At 48.6% G+C, this 19,533-nt stretch overlaps 1 protein-coding gene across 4 annotated transcripts in view; it reads right to left on the bottom strand.

The window, feature by feature from the left end:
* Positions 1–19,533, bottom strand: part of LOC119956056 (AP-1 complex subunit beta-1) — a 117,373-nt gene that overhangs the window by 34,638 nt on the left and 63,202 nt on the right. For 2 of the 4 annotated variants that reach the window (XM_038782994.1, XM_038782909.1), the window contains exons 13-16: positions 7,235–7,494; positions 5,222–5,429; positions 4,444–4,464; positions 4,177–4,206 (exon numbers count right to left, since the gene is read on the bottom strand). In XM_038782994.1, coding sequence (XP_038638922.1) covers positions 4,177–4,206; positions 4,444–4,464; positions 5,222–5,429; positions 7,235–7,494 — 519 coding nt within the window. The remainder of the gene's footprint in view (positions 1–4,176; positions 4,207–4,443; positions 4,465–5,221; positions 5,430–7,234; positions 7,495–19,533) is intronic. The other 2 variants (XM_038783167.1, XM_038783078.1) reach the window with 1 other exon arrangement.

The following is a 19,533-nucleotide window of genomic DNA, read 5'->3' as shown; positions in this document are numbered from 1 at the left end:
CCCCTGCACATGAACACAGGCACACACAGACCTCCAGCCTGTGTTATTGCTGTTGCCTTCTACGGTGCCTGCCTGCCTCAACTGTGACAAGCACAGTGAAGGCAGCCTCTGCGGGATCCACACCAGAAAACATAGTTTTATCCGGAAGAAATTGGAGGAGAGAGACCTACAGTCCGTTAAGGCTTCCATCCCGAATGCTCAAGTCCCCCGAGCATGATTGTCCCGCCTTCTCTCAGAGTGCCATCCAGTGAGGCAGTTGTGCTGGGAAACCTTGCTGTGCACACTTGCCCCCGGCCAGATCAGGAGCTCCTAAACATAGACCTCTCCCAGGAACATTAGGGAGACCGTGCTTATCCAGACATTTGCCCATTGGCTGCGAGAGGATCCTCAGGGGTGAAGCCCTGCTCTATGGTGCTGATGCTCCTAGGGTTCAGGCACACTGTTCAGGCATCAAGGTTTGCTGGACATGCAGTGTACTAATCATCCTTTGGGACATGGCATCTGTGCCTTCATGGAGGCACTTGAGAGAGTTGAGAATATTTTATTTATTAAACGTTCAATAGTACCAAAGATTTGAAAATTAACTGTGTAACATTCCACATATCACAATAACCACACGTCACCATTCTATATTGGTACCAATACAAAACTATATCAGCTAATTTTCACAAAACAAATCAAACACAAGGCATCACCCCTCAAAATGTGTTATCATGTCCAGAACTTTGTTGTAAAAACGATCTGTTCATCAATGTGACTTGTTACATGTCATCAGTGCCATTCTCCATCCAGGAACTTCAGCTGTGCAGGCCCTCCCGCACGGCCCAATCTCTTCGGAACCAAATCCTGGCATCCACATATTCCACTGGCGCTCAAGGTGTAGTTGAACACCTTGCCTCCCAGTATGTTTTACCTGCAGTGAAGTGCCAGTTGCATACAGCACTCACCACACCAGCAACAAAAGCATCGGCAATCTGTGAAAGCATTTCTGCAACGGCGTTAGCAGGTGGCCGATTTGGAATAATGTCGCATACAAGATTCTGCAGCGTCGTCTTGCCTCAAACTGGATAGCCTTCTGGACTCACATGACCCCCTGAGCCCGATGTTCCAGGACACAGATGTCTTATAAAAAAATCGTACTTCTTTCCAGCTACAGAAAAGGAACGAAACAGCAACAACAGCCGCCAGGCATCTGCAGCCACCAGGAAGCAGCAACCACAACTTGCAGCTTGAAGTGCTCTCACAACTAACAAGGCTTATTTCTCATTTGAAATAGCCTTCAACTGTGAAGCTAGAGGCTGCTCACAGCCAAAGGGGGTGAAATTGATGAGAGAACAGTTTGGTAGGACAGACGGCTGCTGCGGTTGCCCCCGTTATGGGTCTCCACAACATTTAAAGATGGCTTGAAAACCTTACAGAAGTAAGGCTCCTCACCCCCTGGCCTAGGAGTGACCCCCGACCTGGATACTAAACGACGTCAGCCTGACTTCCTACTGAGGAGTCGGGTAATCCCTAGGAGGCTGCTGTATTCGGCTTCAATCGCTTCAATGAGATTGAAATGCATGCAAATTAGGGTCAAAGATGTTCTCTCCATTTTTGGGCAAAATCCAGAAGTCGCCAGTAGGAGCAGGCCACGTGAATCGCACAATGGTTTGTGCTGGGCGCAAATCTTGATTTTGCCCGCTCCTGCTAGTCACCCAGCGTGACTTGTTATAGGTTATCAGCTTAATCTCAAAATGGTTCGTGTCGGTCACGCAACACGGTCGCTGAATCGCACACATAGTTTCTTTCAATTAAAACCGATCCTGTAGCAATGGTCAGACTGGGTTATCGGCTTTTCTTTTTATAAATATTTTTATTCTCCATTTTCACATTTTCTTCAGAATTTACACCCCACCAACAAACAGTAAACAGTAACGAATACAATGTCAATCCCCTTATTAACAACAGTGATCCCATCCTCCCACCACCCCCCAAACAACAACCCACCTGACAATATAAGCATCGAATAAACCTAAACCTAAATCTCCCAAGGTGGAAAAAAAAGGAAAAAGGAATCAGGAATCGCCAATCCACCCCCCAACCTCTCCGCCCCCCCCCCCCCCCCCCAATATTCAATGCCATCTGATCCCCGAAAGAGTACCGTGAATGACACCCATGAATTGTAGACCCCCCCCCCCCCCCCAGACTCCTCCCCTCCACTTCCTCTTGTAAACTCCTCCCCCCAACCTTGGTTCCTTCCCCCAACTTTTCACCCCAGCTAAACTCACCGAAACCTGTTCTACCAGGCTCCGATGGTCGCAGCCCCTCCCCCCAACTCACTCCCATTCACTGCCGGCTTAAACCTGCCAACGTGGAGGCCCCCGCCTGGGTCTCCATCCCCCTTGCCCGGTCCCAGGAAAACCAAGAAATCTCCTTTAGCACACAACCCCCGCATACTTACCCAAGCCCCAAAGAACCATCATTGCAAATCAAAGTCCCATCACTTCCCTTGTCCAAATATATACAGCGTCGACTCATTTAGTACATACACCAACACTGAGTGAAAAAATAAAGTTACATGAGGTTACATCGGTACACGACCATTTCTCTATTATGCCACAGTCCTTCTGCCTTCGCAAACTCCTCCGCTGCTTCCGCCGTCCCAAAATAAAAGCCCTTGGATTTGTAGGTCACCCTCAACTTAGCTGGACATACTATGCCGCACTTCACCGTGCTGATGTATAATGCCTTCTTCACCCGGCTGAAGGCAGCCGCCTCCTTGCCAGCTCCACCGTCAAGTCCTGGTGTATGCGTATACCAGCTCCAGCCCATTGCACCACCCGCTTCTGCTTTGCCCAGCACAGGAATTTCTCCGTCACGCTAACACAGGAGTTCTACTCTTGGCGGCTCACTCGCCTTTGGTATAGGCCTCCACGACCGATGAGTCCGATCCAGTTCATATTGGGAGGGATCATCCCCCCTTCCCCAATAGCTTTGCCAACGTCGTGGCAAAATACTCCGTCGGCCTCAGGCCTTCCACCCCTTCGGGCAGACCCACAATCCTCAGATTCTGTCACCTGGATCGGTTTTACAGGTCTTCCATTTTGGCTCGCAGTCCCTTGTTGGTCTCTATCACCCTCAGCACCTCCTTCCCCATCGAGGTGAGTTGATCACTGTGCTGCGATAACGCCTCTTCCACTTCCTTCAGTGTCTCACCTTGCTCCTGCACCTCCACCGCTGCCCTCACCGGGGCAATCACCTCCTCCACCAGCACTTTCAATACTGTCCCCATCTCCTTCTTCATTACTTCCATGTGTTTTGTGAACGGTTTTTAAAGTTCCATAGCCATCACCGTGGTCATTTCTACTGCTGTGAGCGATGCGACCACCCTTGGTGCACCAGCCTCCGCTTTCCTTACAGTTCCTGTGCTGACCTTTTCACTCCCCGGCGGACTTCCGTTCACCCCCTTTTTTACGGCCGTTTTTCTCCCAAACTTGGACATTTCTCCTCCCTGTGCCTTCTTACAGCCTTCTCAGCCTCCGTTGCCCCCGGGACCGGGCGTTAAAACTCCGAAATTCCTTTTCCTGAGCAGGAGCCCTCCACTGTGCGGCTGCCTCCCGCCCGCCGTCACTGGAAGTCGGTTATCGGCTTTTCTAATCGCTCAAATCAGATGGCCTACTGAATTCGTCCAATTTAATTTGACCTGGTACTACTTTAAAATGGCAATGAACGTTCAAAAATTATAGGTAAATTACCAGATCTCATTGTGGCACAATCTCAGAGAATTAGGTGATCTGTTTCATAAGGAACATCAATGCAGTGCACAATGCATTGTGTGTTCTTGCTGCCGAAGTGCATGTGTGCGTTTCTTGAAGAGTGTAATATGTAATTGCTCTGCATGCTTGAATCAATAGTTACATCAGTTACAGTTCAATCTGGCTTTCCTTTTTTATTTTTAAAAACAACCTTTTAAGCCATGAAGTCCAATAATTAAGATTGAAGCGGTACCGATTTAAACAGGAGTTTGGTTGGTTTGATTTGTAGTCAGGTGAGGGTACATGTGGAAAGTGTATTAGTTCCAGTTAATTAGGTCAAAAGCAAAAGTATGAAATCATTATATCTTTTCTCTCTTTAAAAAAACTGGGCATGTGACATACTATTTTTCATATTTTATGAATTAGATATACAACTTACTGCAGGGCTTCCACTTAGATCTCCACCAAGCTAAAAGAAAAACAAAATAGTTTGATTACACATTGCAGATCAAAAAGTAAATTCTGAATAATAATGACAAAAGTATAAATTTTACTCTACAACATGTAAAATGTTGATTCCCCCCCTCACGAATGAGCCCAAATTATTGCTACTGTGATCAGGAATTACATAATTCATAAAATATAATTAGCCTGCAACTTTAACTTGGAAACAAAAATCACCAGCCAAAAGGACAGAGCATCATACCCCTTCGGTCTCATCGCCCATCTCCAGACACGAATACGTAAAGACAGAGGCAACGCAAGGACATTCACATGCAAGCAGAAGTAGAGTGAAAAAAAGGAACAGCATAAATTCAAAGAAGAAAACACAGCATTATTAGTATACGTACATCAGCTACACCAACTAAAGGTATATCAACCCAAAAATAAAACATTAATTCAGTGCTGACTCTACAATGTCAAATGTTTAATATTTCAGTGCATCTGTGGAATTTCTGAAGTAACTCATTAAAGCAGCTTGACATTATAGAATTGTTAAAATCTAAATGTCAACGTACTACAAGCAATAGGCAACTATTAGTTAAGGCAACATTGGAGGACAAGAGGCAAAATGCAACACCAAAATAATGAATAAAAGCTGATTAACAATATTATTAATATTATTTTTCATACTAAGATGAAGAAAATACTTCTTGATATAGGAAATTTTAAAATAAAGTTATTCTGCTTTTAAACCCCATAAATAATGAATAAAAGCTGATTAACAATATTATTAATATTATTTTTCATACTAAGATGAAGAAAATACTTCTTGATATAGGAAATTTTAAAATAAAGTTATTCTGCTTTTAAACCCCATAAAAATGTTATTTGACAAGGGACTAAAATCCCGACTGAGCTCTACAACCAAATAAAATACACCGGCATCATAACATTTGAATTAACTTTGACAGGTGAACTGACAATTCCTGAAGAAGCTTGAAAACTAAAATACAGTTAAAGCCCTATGATTATTTGCCTACCAAACTGTCCAATCCACCACCAAGAAGGTCCATGGCTCCCATTTGAACTGTTGATGAGGGGATAGGGGGAACATTGACTGGAGGACCAAGGTCTAGATTCAGTAGATCACCCAACAGGTCTCCCTGGGATGGAATTACGGCTGGTTGCTGCTCAGAAGGCTGTGCAGTAGCTGACGGGGCAACATCTGGACTCTCGGTACTTTCATTTCTGAGATGAGAGGAAATTAGACATGAGGATTACTTACATCCTTTTGGCATTACTAAAAAAATAGTAATTATAGTTCTACTGCACTCCTCACAAAGAGGACAAGGGACAAAAAAGCCGAATGATTCTGAAAGTGATAAAAGCAAATTACTGCAGATGCTGGAATCTGAAACAAAAGTAGAAAATACTGGACAATCACAGCAGGTTTGACAGCATCTGTGGAGAAAGAAGGGAGTCTGGATGACAAAGCTTTGACAAAGAGTCATCCAGACTTGAAACATTTGCTTCCTTCTTTCTCAACAGATGTTGTCAGGCCTGCTGAGATTGTCCAGTATTGTCTGTTGAGGATGATGATAAAGCAGATTTGGACAGCAATGGAGTGCAGTGTCTAAAGGTAGGCAAGATAGGGGGCGGGATTCTCCATGTTTTCCGTGTTTTACGACAGCGTGAACGGGCCGCTCCCACGTCTAATTCTGGCCCCTACAGGGGGCCAGCACAGCGCTGGAGCGGTTCGCGCAGCTCTAGCTGCAGGTGCCGGCGTGAACTGGGAGCCGCGCAAGTGCAGTTGCGCCAACGAGAACATGCGCAGTGGCGCCGGTGCCAACGCGCAATGGCTTCCTTCAACGCACCAGCCCCGACGCAACATGGCGCAGGGCTACAGGGGCTGGCGTGTAGGAAAGGAGGCCCCCAGCCACAGAGGCTGACCCGCCGATCGGTGGGTCCCAATCGCGGGCCAGGCCAAATCGGAGGTTCCCCCCACCGTTCGTGGGGATTCTCCAGCCCAGTGCGGGGCTGGGAGAATCCCACCCAAGTAGTCTGAATCTGTGACCAACTCTGGTCATGTGGCTTGTGCTTTCTCTCCATCACAATTTTGTGATCTCAAGTTGGTTGTTTGAGAAAAGTGAGAAGCAGTATAGTGTCAAAAGGAATTTGAAACATTCGTTGGGCCAACCTATAGCTTTGTTCGAAAAAGTGAGAGATTTGGGAAAAGATTCCCTCTCATTACTATTGGGCAAACTCAATCGTTAAAGGGAAATGCCCAAATTGAAATGGAAAACAAATTACTGATAAACAAATCATTTAGTTTGTGCACAATGACTCCTTCATTTCTCAGTTAAAGGTCCCTCATACTTACTCGTAAAATAAGTGAGTCAGGCAAATTTCACATATCAGATGGGTTTCTTTCACAGAATAGCTGACATATTCAGCTATTTCAAGGGGCTGGTTTAGCTCACCAGGCTAAATCGCTGGCTTTTAAAGCAGACCAAGCAGGCCAGCAGCACGGTTCGATTCCCGTACCAGCCCCCCCCGGACAGGCGCCGGAATGTGGCGACTAGGGGCTTTTCACAGTAACTTCATTGAAGCCTACTCGTGACAATAAGCGATTTTCATTTCATTTCACATATGACAGCTGCCTTTTTCATTGAGTAGGTCTTGCACATTAAAAAGCTGTAGTTAAGTGGTGACCCAGGCGACCCCAAACTTTAAAGATCAGTCTGGTTCGTAAAAGCGGAACCAAAACCCCTAGAATTGCTGTTGAAAATGAAAATCGCTCATTGTCACAAGTAGGCTTCAAATGAAGTTACTGTGAAAAGCCCCTAGTCGCCACATTCCGGTACCTGTTCGGGGAAGCCGTTACGGTAATTTGTCCTCAGTAAAATCTGGAAATTGTAAGGGCGGTGGTGGTGGTTGGGGGGGGGGGGGGGGGGGGGGGGGGGGGGGGGGGGAGGGAGAGGAGAGGAGGAGAAGAGGAGAGAGAGGAAACAGGAGGAGGAGAGTCAGATAGTGCCGTTGGAACTTTCACTTACGATCCGGATCTTGGGGGTAGTCTCTTGTGCTGAACACCACGGCTGCCTTCCACAAATGCACTGGGTGGTTTATGGTACACAGAAGCCAATGTTCCTATGTGGCAAATTAATTCATCAAGGAGGGTTGGTTCAATCAGGTCAGTTTCTTCTGAAATCAAGGGTTTCTCTGCCAACACAACTTCCTTTGCTGCTACTGGATCTGTAGAAAGTAGACGCCAGTATATATAGCCACGGTCTCTCAGATCAGGGTTGTCAGAATCCTGCAATATTAAAAAAGGTGTCACTGAAATAGTAAATATGCCCACAGTATAGATCAATGATGGCTTGTAATGCAGAACAAGACCAGCAGCGCAAGTTCAATTCCCGTACCGGCCTCCCCGAACAGGCGCCGGAATGTGGCGACTAGGGGCTTTTCACAGTAACTTCATTGAAGCCTACTTGTGACAATAAATGATTATTATATAGTCCTTCTGGTCGGCGAGCGAAGCGGTCGCAGGGAGAGGGGCTCCCGCAAGCGGCAGAGAGCAGGGAAGGGACCCCCCGGGCAGGCCGGTCGGCGGAGGATCATCGGCGGCGGTGGCGGGGCTTGGTGGCGGCGGCGACGGGGCTTGGTGGCGGCGGCGACGGGGCTTGGTGGCGGCGGCAGAGGGACTCGGCGGCGGCGACAGAGGGGCTCGGCGGCAGCGGGGCTTGGCGGCAGCGACAGCGGGGCTTGGCGGCAGCGGCGGGGCTTGACGGCGGCAGGTCCAACCCCACCCCCCCCAACGCAGGCAAGGAGCGGTGCGGCGGCAGCAGCAGGCCCTCCCTCCCCCCCCCTCCCAACGCAGGCCAGGAGCGGTGCGGCAGCGGCAGGCCCCCCCCCCCCCCCAACGCAGGCCAGGAGCGGTGCGGGACCAAAAGGGGGGCCAAGCCGGAGGCAGCGACCAGGAGGTCGCGGGGTGCAAAGTGCGGCCGCGGGGTGCAAAGTGCGGCAGCGGGGACACCCCCCCCCCCCCCCCAAACCGGCAGCGACCACCGGCCCACCACCCTCCTCCCCCCCAAACGGCAGCGACCACCACGTGGCAAGAACAAAGGGACTGGGCAAAAGCCTCTCTCTCTCTCTCTCCTGGGTGAGTGAGGAGAAAGGAAGGGGCAGAGAAAACAAAAAAAAAAGACTTATATTTCTGTTTAAAAAAAAACCCAAAAGAAAACTGGTAAAGAGAAAGGGGGGAGTATATACTATTTTCTCTCTTTTTACACTCGCTCCCAGCAAAAGTAAGCCCATCGGAGAGGAGTTGCATAAAAGCGGGGAGGAGGAGAGAAAATAATTAAGAAATAAATAAATAAAATAAAGGGGTAAAGGAAAGAAGGGGGGGGGGGGGGGAATAAATTTAAAAAAAAAATAATAATAAATAAAATAAAAATAGGGTGCGGAAAAGAAAAACAAGGGGAGAAGAAAAGATGAAAGGGAAGGGGGAGAAAAAAATGCCAGAAGGGTGCCAAGAGAAAGGGGGCACCAGAAGTAGATGGGGCAAAGGGCAAGCCAGCTCGGGCGAACGAATCAGCACACGAAGCGGCGGGAAGGATGTATCGCCGCATCAAAAAGAGCTGGACAGACAGGTACCCCTCTCCCCTGGGGTTAGAGGGGGGCGTGAATTGGAAGGCAGCCTTTGCCGAGGTGGTGAGGGAGCAGCTGCAGGCAATCAAGGCAGAGTTGAAAGCGGAGGGAGAGGCCGCAGTACAGACAGCAGTGGCCAGGGCCATGTCAGGGGTAAAGCAGGCTCTGACCAGATTGGAGGAGAAAGTGGATGCCCAAGGGGAGAAACTGGAAGCCCATGAGGCAACCATTAAAGAGCTGGAGAAAGCAGCGACCGACATGAGCGACCGGGTCACGGCCCTGGAGAGGGAAGTGGCGAGACTGGGTGCAACACAGGGGAGCCTGAAGGGCAGGGTAGACGACCAGGAGAACAGCTCGCGAAGGCAAAATGTTAGGATAATGGGCCTGCCAGAGGGGATCAAGGGCAGAAACCCCACAACATTCGTGGCTGCGATGCTGGGCTCCTTAGTTGGGGGGGGGGGGGGGGGGGGGGGGGGGGGGGCACTTTTCCCACCCCACCGGAAATGGACAGAGCTCATCGGTCACTGCGCCCGAAGCCCAAGGCAGGGGAACAACCGAGAGCAGTCACAGCCAAACTGCACCGGTACCGGGATAGTGAGACAATCCTGCGCTGGGCCAAGGAAAATAGAGCCTGCAAATGGAACGGGCACGCCATCCGAGTCTACGAGGATCTTGGATCGGACACAACTAAGAGACGGGCTGAGTTCAACAGAGCGAAAGCAGCTCTCTACAAAAGCAAAGTGCGTTTTGGTATGCTGTACCCAGCAAAATTCTGGGTCACATACCAAAACAAGGAATATTTCTTTACAGCCCCTGCTGAGGCGAATAGGTTCGTCGAGGAGCACGGGCTGGAAAAACGCCATGGGAGGTAGGGACGAGGGGCCCATGGCAAGGAGAAACGGCATGCCGACGGGGGGGGAGGCAAAGCCAGCCCCCTCCCCCCCGGCAGGAACACCCAGAACAAAAAAAAACCCACTGCCCAAGGGACCGCTCCAGGTGGGAGGCCAGGCCCCAGCACGAGGGAACGGGAGTATTGGAGAAGGGAGAGGAGAAGTGAGACAGCAACCTCCGAGAGGGGAGCCACTGCGCTAGCAGGAAAGCTAGCGACGGGGGCACGCAACAAAGCAGGGCCGCAGCGCACCCCCAACAGGGGGGAAGGCGCCAGGCAGGAGAGGGGGGGATCACCCATCAAAGACGGGAGAGCAAATGGGGACAGGAATAGGGGGAGAGGGGCAAAGGAGGGGTATACAGGGGAGGGGTGAAAAGGGAGAGAGCGGGGGGGGGGGGGGGGGGGGGGCACTCGGGGTGCGAGAGACCAGGGAGGGGAAATGCAGGGACAAAGGGACAAAAGAGGCCAGAAAAGGAACAGGGCCACAAAGTGCCACAACCAAGGGCCCGAAACAGGGAACCGCTGCAAGCACCCACCTAGTATGGTCTGTGAGCGAAGAGGCCCCCCGGAGTGCAGGGGACTACCCGCGTGGCGGACACACAGTGGACGGCCATGGCGGGTGCCCCCGGGACAAGGGGAAACCCCGGAGCGCAGAGACCCGACCGCATGGGGAGAGCAGTGATAGTGGCCATCCTGGACGGCCCCCTAACAAAGGGAAACCCCAGAGGGCAGGGGCGCGTCCACCGGACAAATATGGTTAATCCCACAGGAGCGAGGGGGCAGAAGCCCCCCACCAGGATAGTCACCTGGAACGTAAGGGGACTTAACGGCCCAGTGAAGAGATCTAGAGTCCTCACCCACCTCAGAAATATGAGGGCCGACATAGTCTTCCTCCAAGAGACGCACCTGAGGGAGCAGGACCAACTGCGGGTAAGAAAGGGCTGGGTGGGACAAACCTATCATTCCTGTTATGGGACAAGGGCCAGGGGGGTGGCGATCCTGATTGGCAAGAGGACAATGTTTAGGGCGACAAAGACGGTTACAGACCCAGGGGGGGCGGTATATCATGGTCAGCGGGGCCCTGGATGGGGCGCCGGTAGTTCTAGTCAACGTGTACGCGCCCAACTGGGACGACACGAGCATCATCCAAAAGACCATGGCAGAAATCCCGGACATAGCGACGCACCGACTAATCATGGGGGGGGGACTTCAACTGTGTACAGGATCCAAAGACGGACAGATCAAACCCCAGAACGGGGAAAACCTCAAACATGGCAAGGGAACTCAGTCACTATATGGAGCAGATGGGAGCAGTGGACCCCTGGAGATTCACCCACCCGGGGGAGAAAGAATTCTCTTTCTTCTCCCCAGTACACAACGTGTACACCAGAATTGACTTCTTTGTGGTGGGGAAAACGGTGCTTCCAGGGATAGACAAGGTGGAATACTCCGCAATTGTGATATCAGACCACGCCCCACACTACATGGACGTGCGGCTGGAGACGGGAAGGGCCCAGCGCCCCACATGGAGGTTGGACGGTGCCTTACTAGCTGACAAGGCCTTCAGCGAAAGGATAGCGCGGGCCATAGCGGAATACACGGAGAACAACCAAAACGGGGAGGTCTCATCCTCCACGTTCTGGGAAGCGCTTAAGGCCGTACTAAGAGGGGAAATCATTGCCTACAAAGCGCAAAGAGATAGGGAGGAAAGGGTGGCTAGGCAGAAACTGGTCGACTCCATACTGGAGGTAGACCGTAAATACTCCGAGGCCCCGACCGTAGAGCTCCTGGCGGAGAGAAAAGAATTACAAAGGAACTTTGACCTGCTCTCCACCAGGAAAGCAGTACACCAACTCCGCCAGGCACGCGGGGCCCTGTACGAACACGGAGACAAAGCCAGCCGCCTGTTGGCACACCAGCTGAGAAAGCAGGCAGCCAGCAGAGAAATTGCGCAAATCAGAGGTACCAGAGGCACGTGGGAAACAGAACCAGAGAGGATTAACAAAACCTTCAAGGCCTTCTACCAAGAGCTGTACACCTCAGAGCCCCCAACGGGGAAGGCTGGGATGAACCGGTTTCTTGATGGACTGGACATACCAGTCGTGGGAGAGGGCAGAAAACGGGATCTGGAAGCACCACTAGCACTGGGAGAGATCATGGAGAGCATTAGCTCCATGCAGACGGGGAAGGCGCCGGGACCGGACGGATTCCCGGCGGACTTCTACAAAGAATTCGCGACAGCGCTGGCCCCGCACCTGCGGGAGATGTTCACAGACTCGCTAGCTAGGGGCACACTGCCACCCACATTAGCACAGGCCTCAATCTCGCTGATACCTAAGAAAGACAAAGACCCAACGGAATGTGGGTCATACAGACCCATATCTCTGCTGAACGCAGACGCCAAAATACTGGCCAAAATCCTAGCCAAAAGGCTAGAAGACTGTGTACCTGAGGTGGTCACAGAGGACCAGACGGGCTTCGTCAAAGGCAGACAGCTTACCGCGAACATCAGGCGCCTGCTGAACGTGATAATGACCCCCTCCGGGGAGAGAACACAAGAGGTGATCGTCTCCCTGGACGCAGAAAAGGCCTTCGACAGAGTCGAATGGAAATACCTCATAGAGGTACTGGAGCGGTTCGGGCTGGGAACAGGGTTCACCGCTTGGGTAAAGCTCCTATACAACGCTCCCATGGCGAGTGTACGGACCAACAATACCAGCTCCCAATACTTCCAGCTGCACAGGGGCACCAGACAAGGATGCCCACTGTCCCCGCTGCTGTTCGCACTAGCAATCGAACCGCTAGCAATTGCGCTCAGGGCAGCAAAAAATTGGAGGGGGATCCGAAGGGGAGGTAGAGAGCACAGAGTCTCACTCTATGCGGATGATCTGCTCCTCTATATCTCGGACCCACAAAGCAGCATGGACGGAATCATCGCGCTCCTGAAAGAGTTTGGAGCCTTCTCGGGCTACAAACTCAACATGAGCAAAAGCGAGATCTTCCCAGTACACGGGGCTGCCGTTCAAACAAGCCCGACAAAAATTCCGTTACCTGGGGATCCAAATAGCCCATGACTGGAAAGGGATCCACAAATGGAACCTCACCAGCCTGACGGAGGAAGTTAAAAAGGACCTGCAAACATGGAACACACTCCTGCTCTCCCTCGCGGGGAGAGTCCAGACGATCAAAATGAACGTACTGCCCAGGTTCCTCTTCCTGTTTATATCCATTCCGATCTACATCCCCAAGGCCTTTTTCAAAGCGCTGGACAAACTTATCATGGCGTTCGTATGGGGGGGTAAAAATGCTAGGATCCCAAAGAAGGTCCTACAAAAAACAAAATACAGGGGGGGGCTAGCCCTCCCAAATCTACAATTCTACCACTGGGCGGCAACAGCCGAGCGAGTAAGGGGATGGATCCAGGAGCCAGAAGCCGAGTAGGTGCGTGCGGAGGAGGCCTCCTGCATGGGGACCTCCCTCCGGGCCCTCACCACGGCAGCACTCCCATCCCCACCCAAAAAACACTCCAGCAGCCCAGTGGTGACAGCCACCCTCCAATCCTGGAACCAACTGCGGCAGCAATTTGGCCTGTACAAAATGTCGGACAAGGCTCCCATCTGCAACAACCATAGGTTCAAACCAGCACTGACTGACGCCACCTTCAAAAGGTGGAGACAGGACGGGGGGGACACTGACAGTCAGGGACCTATACACGGACGACAGGATCGCAACACTGGATGAACTGACAGAGAAATTTCAGCTAGCTGGGGGGAACGAGCTACGGTACCTGCAGCTCAAAAACTTCCTACAAAAGGAGACAAGGACGTACCCACAACCGCCACGACAGACACTACTGGAAGACCTACTGGACGCAAGTATCCTAGAGAAAGGAAACTGCAGTGACATGTATGGCCGACTGGTAGATAGGAACGACACCGTACTGGACGCAACAAGAAGGAAACGGGAGGACGACCTGGGGATGGAGATAGGGTGGGGACTCTGGAGCGAAGCACTGCATAGGGTCAACTCCACCTCCACATGTGCAAGGCTCAGCCTGACGCAACTAAAAGTGGTACATAAAGCCCACTTAACGAGAAACCGTATGAGTAGGTTCTTCCTGGAGGTGGAGGACAGATGTGAGCGGTGCCAAAGAGGCCCGGCCAACCAAGCCCATATGTTCTGGTCTTGCCCCAGACTTGTGGAGTACTGGACAGCCTTCTTCGAGGCTATGTCCAAAGTGGTGGGGTGAGGGTGGAGCCATGCCCGATAGTGGCGGTCTTCGGGGTTTCAGACCAGCCAGATCTATTCCTGGGGAGGAGGGCGGATGCCCTTGCCTTTGCCTCCCTGATCGCCCGCCGTAGAATCCTGTTTGGCTGGCGGTCAGCAGCACCGCCCAGAGCTGCAGACTGGCTGTCCGACCTCTCGGAATCTCTCCAAATGGAGAAAATCAAATTCGCCATCCGAGGGTCGGACGACGGCTTCCACAGAACGTGGGAGCCATTCATGCAACTGTTCCGGGACCCGTTTGTGGCCAACGTACAAGAGGAAGAATAGTCGGGTGGCCAAGAATCAGGGGAAAATGGACGGGAATTGGGGGGGGGGGGGTTACGGGCTCGTTATGGGGGTTTGCTGGCAAGCCAAGGCCCAAAACCAAACTATAAATAAATGCCTATAAACATGTGCCTCGGCCATATTGGGGATTGTAAAATATGTATGCTGGCTAAAGGGGGCGGCTGCAATTGTTGTTATGAAGATATTCATGTTAAATTTTTGTGTTTTCTTTTTTTTTCTCTCTAATAATTTGTAATTTGTCATATATAAAATATGAAAACTCAATAAAAAACATTTATAAAAAAAATGATTATTATTATTATTGTGGCACACAATACTTGACTTTTAATTGCTATATCCGTCACCAAAATATTGAATAAAGGAGGCAATCTAGAAAATATTCACTGTCATTGCTTTATTAATTAAGAAACTATTATTCTGGCAGTAAATGTTCATTCAATGGGAACGCAACTCTGGAAGAACTCTGCATGATCTACAAAAAGATTAGCAAATGGTACGGAGTACATTATGGCATTTTCAGCCTCTACTTTTCTACTCGTTAAGCCTTATTCAATAACCCATTCAACAGGTGAGGGAAAGGTATACAGTTGATTTTTATACTCAGCAAATCCTAGCTCTATGAATGGTCAAAATTGCCATCAAAGTCAGAGTCATAAAACTCAGAGTTGGAGGCACAAATACATGTGAACCGCACTGTGCTGTGAACTGTAGTGCTGTGCCATAGAAGCTTCAGCTACATGTATGTACTAGGAACACCCACAAACACAGCTCACGTTTGAGACGAGCCTGAAAAATGTGTCAGAGGAACAATATAGTTAAATTTAATAATTTTGCTGTGCATTTTGTAATTTTATGTCGATCACATTGTAAACAATAGTAGATGCTCAGTTGAAGAACCAAGCTGTGGGCCAAATAGAGTTTTGGAAAACATATTTGGTTCAATTTCATGGGATTCCCTTTCAGCCCATTTCAATTAGTAGTTATTTCATATACTGTTGACTTTTGGTTGCAAGATTTTGGGCAGCACGGTAACATTGTGGTTAGCACAATTGCTTCACAGCTCCAGGGTCCCAGGTTCGATTCCCGGCGTGGGTCACTGTCTGTGCGGAGACTGCACATTCTCCCCGTGTGTGCGTGGGTTTCCTCCGGGTGCTCCGGTTTCCTTCCACAGTCCCAAAGATGTGCAGGTTAGGTGGATTAAACAAAGAACAAAGGAAATTTACAGCACAGGAACAGGCCCTACAGCCCTCCCAGCCTGCGCCGATCCAGATCCTTTATCTAAATCTGTCGCCTATTTTCCAAGGATCTACTTCCCTCTGTTCCCCGCCCGTTCATATATCTATCTAGAAGCATCTTAAATGATGCTATCGTGCCCGCCTCTACCACCTCCGCTGGCAAAGCGTTCCAGGCACCCACCACCCTCTGCGTAAAAAACTTTCCACGCACATCTCCCTTAAACTTTCCCCCTCTCACCTTGAAATCATGGCCCCTTGTAATTGACACCCCCACTCTTGGAAAAAGCTTGTTGCTATCCACCCTGTCCATACCTCTCATAATTTTGTAGACGTCAATCAGGTTCCCCCTCAACCTCCGTCTTTCCAACGAAAATAATCCTAATCTACTCAACCTTTCTTCATAGCTAGCACCCTCCATACCAGTCAACATCCTGGTGAACCTCCTCTGCACCCTCTCTAAAGCATCCACATCCTTCTGGTAATGTGTCGACCAGAACTGCACGCAGTATTCCAAATGTGGCCGAACCAAAGTCCTATACAACTGTAACATGACCTGCCAACTCTTGTACTCAATACCCCGTCCGATGAAGGCAAGCATGCTGTATGCCTTCTTGACCACTCTATCAACCTACGTTGACACATTCAGGGTACAATGGACCTGAACTCCCAGATCTCGCTGTACATCAATTTTCCCCAGGACTCTTCCATTGACCATATAGTCCGCTCTTGAATTTGATCTTCCAAAATGCATCACCTCACATTTGCCTGGATTGAACTCCATCTGCCATTTCTTTGCCCAACTCTCCAATCTATCTATATTTTGCTGTATTCTCTGACAGTCCTCCTCGCTATCTGCAACTCCACCAATCTTAGTATCATCTGCAAACTTGCTAATCAAACCACCTATACCTTCGTCCAGATCATTTATGTATATCACAAACAACAGTGGTTCGAGCACGATCCCTGTGGAACACCACTAGTCACCTTTCTCCATTTTGAGACACTCCCTTCCACCACTATTCTCTGTCTCCTGTTGCCCAGCCAGTTCTTTATCCATGTAGCTAGTACACCCTGAACCCCATACGACTTCACTTTTTCCATCAGCCTGCCATGGGAAACTTTATCAAACGCCTTACTGAAGTCCATGTATATGACATCTACAGCCCTTCCCTCATCAATTAACTTTATCACTTCCTCAAAGAATTTTATTAGGTTTGTAAGACATGACCTTCCCTGCACAAAACCATGCTGTCTATCACTGATAAGTCTATTTTCTTCCAAACGTGAATAGATCCTATGCCTCAGTATTTTCTCCAAAAGTTTGCCTATCACTGACATCAAGCTCACAGGTCTATAATTCCCTGGATTACCCCTGCTAACCTTCTTAAACAAAGGGACAACATTAGCAATTCTCCAGTCCTCCGGGACCTCACCCGTGCTCAAGGATGCTGCAGAGATATCTGTTAAGGCCCCAGCTATTTCGTCCCTCGCTTCCCTCAGTAACCTGGGATAGATCCCATCCGGTCCTGGGGATTGGCCATGCTAAATTGCCCTTAGTGTCCAAAATTGCCCTTAGTGTTGGGTGGGGTTACTGGGTTATGGGGGTAGGGTGGAGGTGTGGACCTTGGGTAGGGTGCTCTTTCCAAGAGCCAGTGAGGACTCGATGGGCCGAATGGCCTCCTTCTGCACTGTAAATTCTATGATTTTCTTTGGAAATTGCTCAATAGTACTTTTACTCCAGCTGACTGCATGTGCCTTGAAGTCTGTTCGCTTGCAATTTGTTGTTGTTTTCTGATCCCAACATGATATAGGCTATACTTCAAAGGATATTGGTTGTGAAGGATGAGATACTTGAAAGACTTGATAAGATGTTAAAAAATGCAAAATTAATTCATTCATTCAAAGAAGTATGGATGAATTTTCAGAGCTGCAACTTGTATCCAGCATTTAGCATTGAATGCACTAAGCTATACAGCACAGAAGACTACCATTTGGTCCATTGAGTCTACGCTGGCTCCTTTAAGAGTTATCCAATTAGTTTCAATCGATAGCCTCCCAGCTTTTCCTTTTGAGTACGTATGCAATTTGCCTTTCAAAGGTGCCAATGAATCTTTCCACCACCCTTTCAATTAATGCATTCAAAATTGTAACAATTTTCTGATTTCCTGCACCTTGACCTCCCACCCCCAATAGATTCCTTTGACAATTATCCTAAATCTTTGCTCAATTTACGGACTACATAGTGGAAACCGTTTCTCCCAATCTACTTTATTAAAATGCCTCATAATTTTGAACTCCTTTATTAAGTTTCTAACTCTATTTGCACACATATTTTCACAATGTGGAGTCATACACACAAATTGGTCAATGCAAAATAAATCTGCACAAAACCAGAAAAATTCTTGCTCAATTCCAATTATAAACAAAAGATGTTATATGTCAATCTCACTCTCATATTGAAACAAATAGTCAGAATCAAATAAAAGATTCTTTGGATCAATTTAAATACAACCACAATGTACTCAATTACCAGCGAACCTCAATACCAAATTATCAAATCACTGTTACTTTGGGAAGCCTTTTGAAGAAAAGAGTTCTTTCAAAAGCTATAGCTCAAATTTATAAGGATGCAAAACATGAAAGCGAAGAACTCTGGCTAGTCCTGTTACAAAAGGAAAATGGTTTTTGGTAAGATATACCATTTCAGTGGTTAAATACAACTTTCCTACATCCAACCATGCCATGTAATTAACTGCTGTGGATTGTGGCATACAAGACAACTTCCAAAAATCCTTCCCATAAAAATGGGGGTCGGCTTATAAAATCAAGTATAAACTGTGAACTAGGTGTGGGGTAGTTATCATTTTGATAAATGAAAAAACAATACTGATAATTCATACTAATGTGGCATGGATTATTGAATTAATTCATTACTTGCACAAAAATACCGTTATCCACAATTAAAGCATTTTAAAACTCAAAATTCATTGTCTTGATATCCAATGCAGTTAATCAAATACAAATCACTTTGACTGTGCCATCTTGTAAGGATCCCACTCTGGATCAGATGTGGTCCTCTCTATTCACTGAACTAATCTAATGGCACTTAGTGCATATTTCCACTCTTGAAGGTTTTTTTCCCTGTCAACCGAGCACCTATTCCATTTTCGTCCTGAACACAATCTTTGAATAGCTTGTTGAGGTATGCATCCAAAGGCTGATCTAAGGTCATTAGATTCACATGAGTAACTCCAAAGTGGATGCTATTTCTTTGTAGGTACCTTTTGATTTGGCATCTGAACATAGCGTCATAGAAAAGTTACAGCACAGAAAGATGCCAGCCCAAGGACAGCCAGGCGCCCTTCCTACACCAGGTCCAAAGCCCTGTCCCACATTAATAGGCTGCATTCTTAAGGGGGGGGGGCAAAGAAATGCCAAGAAAGAACACAAGGGGACCAGAAGGCCTCTCACAAAGCTGTGAGAGCAAAACAAACCATTGACAGTGAAGGAAAGGGCCCAGGATAGGACCCGTCTCACACCATCATCAACCATTCAACCATTGTCACAGACATGCATAACATCCCCTGTATGGAACTTGAAATCAGCATGGTTTTATGTTTGAAAACTCCCGTAAACTTTAATTTAGTTTTGTTGGCCATGCAGGCTAGTGCCACCATGAATCTTGTTTTCTCATGTCCTGTTTTCACTAGAACTGCTTTTGATTGTTTCCACCTGATAGTTTGGCTGCTGGGCATATCAAAATTCATCAGCATTTCATCCATTTTGCCAATGTTACTTAATGGGCACTCATATTTTTGCCACTGTCTGATGAAGAATCCTGGAAACTGGTATGTTTGGCAGAGGTCTTTTGGTAGTCTCTGGGCAACCTTGGTCTCCTACTTCAACACCAGACTGTTTTGGTTCAAAACGTGGCTACACCAACTGTCTGATTTTGCCCACTTAACTGTATTTACGCATTGCATTTCTGGTGGGGATGTAAACATTC

The sequence above is a fragment of the Scyliorhinus canicula genome, chromosome 1, assembly GCF_902713615.1.
Source record: "Scyliorhinus canicula chromosome 1, sScyCan1.1, whole genome shotgun sequence".
NCBI lineage: Eukaryota > Metazoa > Chordata > Chondrichthyes > Carcharhiniformes > Scyliorhinidae > Scyliorhinus > Scyliorhinus canicula.
This window is presented reverse-complemented; position numbering and strand designations above follow the sequence as displayed.